The following is a 2,890-nucleotide window of genomic DNA, read 5'->3' on the forward strand; positions in this document are numbered from 1 at the left end:
TTGCCGTCGCGCTCGACGACGATAACATCCCTGCCTTCATCGACACCTTCTACAACCTCGTCACAGACATCTACTAGTGGGGATGGGGGCAGTCCTTCCACTTCTCGCACTCACTTCCCGGCCGCTCCCACCGGGAAGCCACACGCATCCACGAGGAGCTCGCCGCTGATCTGAGAGATGGGGATCTCATCTCTCAAATCCCCATCCAAGGTCGCTCGCTCCTCCTTCCCTTCACTATGACCGGCAAAAGGATGGCCGCCCCATTTCTCTTGTTGCTAATCGCGTCCTGCTAATCTCTCTTGTTGCTATCGCGCTCCGGGGTGAATCGCAGCGCAAAGGGCGGCTCAGACTCTTTGTCCCTCCATCTCTGTCCTTTCTCCGTCTCCCATTGCGTCGCCCGGAGCTAGATCGAGATGGTGGTGAAGCTCTCGAGAGTGGAGAAGAAGGTCCGCTACGACAAGAAGCTGTGCTCACTTCTGGACGAGTACGGGAAGGTCCTAATCGCCGCCGCCGACAATGTTGGGTCCAACCAGCTCCAAAGCATCCGCAGGGGCCTCTGTGGCGACTCCGTCATCCTCATGGGCAAGAACACCCTCATCCGCCGCTGCATCCGCTTCCACACCGAGAAGACCGGCAACAAGGACTTCCTCAACCTCCTCCCCCTTCTCGTCGTACGCACTCTTCGCCATTTCCCATTTCCTCATCTTTAGTTCCTCCATGAATCGATCATTTAGCTATTTAGTAATTATCCTTGACTGATTCAGGGGAATGTGGGATTGATATTCACAAAGGGCGATCTTAAGGAAGTTAGCGAGGAGGTTGCCAAGTACAAGGTGTTGAATATAATAAATGTGATTTTTTGATGTTGGTTATCATGATTATCATAGTTTTCTGTCGAGTGATCAATATTTTTGGTGTTTTCCATTTGCAAGTTCGTAGACAACTTTTTTGCTAGATTGTATAAACCTTTTCCACTCCGTAGTATCTTTAGTTCAGTACCCCATGCGTACATTTGAATTCCTTCACCAAATTAAAGGGGCCAGATATGAAACACTGAATCTATGTTGTTTGAATGGAAACTTTCTTGCAATCTTCATTGAAAAACCATTTATCATTTTTATTAGAAAACTTTTCTTCTATTCTCTCAAGTAGAATTTAAATGCTTCATTGATTTTAAGTACGAAGTAGAAGTCGGAGAATTTCATTATAGCTAATCCCTTATTAATTTTTATTGTAGAATCAGCTTAAAAGGAGACTTCACACAATGAGTGTTGCTTCTGCAACATGCTTTCTTTTTCCTCTTGCCATGTGGGACACAATATTAGTAAGTGTAATTGAAGAAATTACATGTATGCCTTTAGATAAAACAATCTTGTTCTTTTTTTGTGATATTTCCACCAAATTAAACCAAAAGTTGTGTTTTGGTTTGATCTGTTAATGTGTATTTTTAATTGATTGGCTGCAGGGTTCAGCTTCTGATAGTATTGTTAAGTTTCAGTTTCCAAGCTGGGCATACTTGAGTACAATCTTCTTTGGAATTATTTTCATATTCTATGCCAATAACATTGCTGAAGAAAGGTTAATTGCTAATGGAACTTCTTCATAACTATACAACTGCCTTAGGAGAAACTGTTTGAATGATTATCTAACAATTGAATGTTCATGCTGATCTGGGATCTGGATTCACAAGATTTTTGCATGTATTATCTTTCATTCTTTATGACTTGAAGCTTCTTTGCATTGTCATTGACTTTAAAGTATAAAAAACTGAAAGCCATTGTGCGGTCAAAGCAGGGCCAGAATATGAAGTATTTCTTACTGTACTGCAAATAAAAAAGGAACTTCAGCATCATCGTTATTAGAATTGGACAAAACAATGTTCTCCACAAGCTTTAACTGCAATTAAAGCTTCATTGTCTAGAAGTTGAGATTGGAAAATATTTTGTTTTAGTTATACTAGCATCTATAATGCACTTACAAAATTAGCTAATAGATAATTATGGTTCATTGACACTTATAAGGCTATTACTTTTGTTAATGTATCTTAGATGAAGCAAGTAAGAATAAAAGCTTCATAGTCTCATTTTGATGCTAGAAAAAATCAAATACTGATCCAGCCATGGCTTTTTAATAACTGATTGTTAAGAAACTTCACTCAAGTTTAAGTAGTATACCATTCTAGACCACACAATGACCCTACAAAACAAATTAAATGTTTAAATTAACTGGTGTATTGTGCCTACAAGTTATATGCTCTAACTTGTATTAGGTTAGACTTTGTTACTGGTTGGTTTCACCAATTCAACCCATACTTGAAAAGTTTAAACCATTTTTTGAAACTTCAATTGATTATATTTGATTATTAACCACTGCCTTATAGGGGGATCACTGTACATAATTATTCTTATCTTTTTATTTTCAAAGCGGCACTAAAATTAAGATTAACCAGGGTATTGTAACTGGTTAAGTGGACAAGAACAATCGATCATAATTTAACAAAAAAGGATTGTAGATATTATAGATCTATGTTATTCTGAATCGGACATGCTAAGATCAATGATATGACTACCGTATCTTTATACTGTTTAATTGCTTTTATACTACATGCATTATTGATTATGGCAGAGTCAAGTATAGTAAAGATATCCTAAGTTACTTGGAGGATCTGTGGCTGAACGATGAATGCCAATATAATGGTTCTATGCTGGATGTCTTTCTTGTTACTGATCAATGATCCCTCTCTTCCTGAGCTTTGTCTTAACTAATGTTAATGCCTGTTTACACTTACGTGTGGTTGACCATTTGCAGGCTGCATCTTGTTTTTTCTTCTCCAAGGCATCTAATGATTTCTGGAGTATGCATTATTATTATGGAAATCTTATATCTAATG

At 38.6% G+C, this 2,890-nt stretch overlaps 1 protein-coding gene across 1 annotated transcript; it reads left to right on the forward strand.

Annotated features, from left to right (window-relative positions):
• The first annotated feature begins 413 nt into the window (after positions 1-413).
• Positions 414-863, forward strand: LOC121979432 (60S acidic ribosomal protein P0-like). Its single transcript, XM_042531423.1, has 2 exons — positions 414-671; positions 765-863. The coding sequence occupies exons 1-2, from the start codon at positions 414-416 to the stop codon at positions 861-863; spliced, it is 357 nt and encodes a 118-aa protein (XP_042387357.1).
• Positions 864-2,890: the final 2,027 nt, after the last annotated feature.

The sequence above is a fragment of the Zingiber officinale genome, chromosome 5A (assembly GCF_018446385.1).
Source record: "Zingiber officinale cultivar Zhangliang chromosome 5A, Zo_v1.1, whole genome shotgun sequence".
In the NCBI taxonomy this organism is placed as follows: domain Eukaryota; kingdom Viridiplantae; phylum Streptophyta; class Magnoliopsida; order Zingiberales; family Zingiberaceae; genus Zingiber; species Zingiber officinale.

Excerpts from the sequence above, each read along its gene's own strand:
- LOC121979432 (XM_042531423.1), top strand. The coding sequence starts at position 414 with ATGGTGGTGAAGCTCTCGAGAGTGGAGAAGAAGGTCCGCTACGACAAG. Across the intron at positions 672-764 it reads ACCTCCTCCCCCTTCTCGTC|GGGAATGTGGGATTGATATT; the intron begins GTACGCACTCTT and ends TGACTGATTCAG.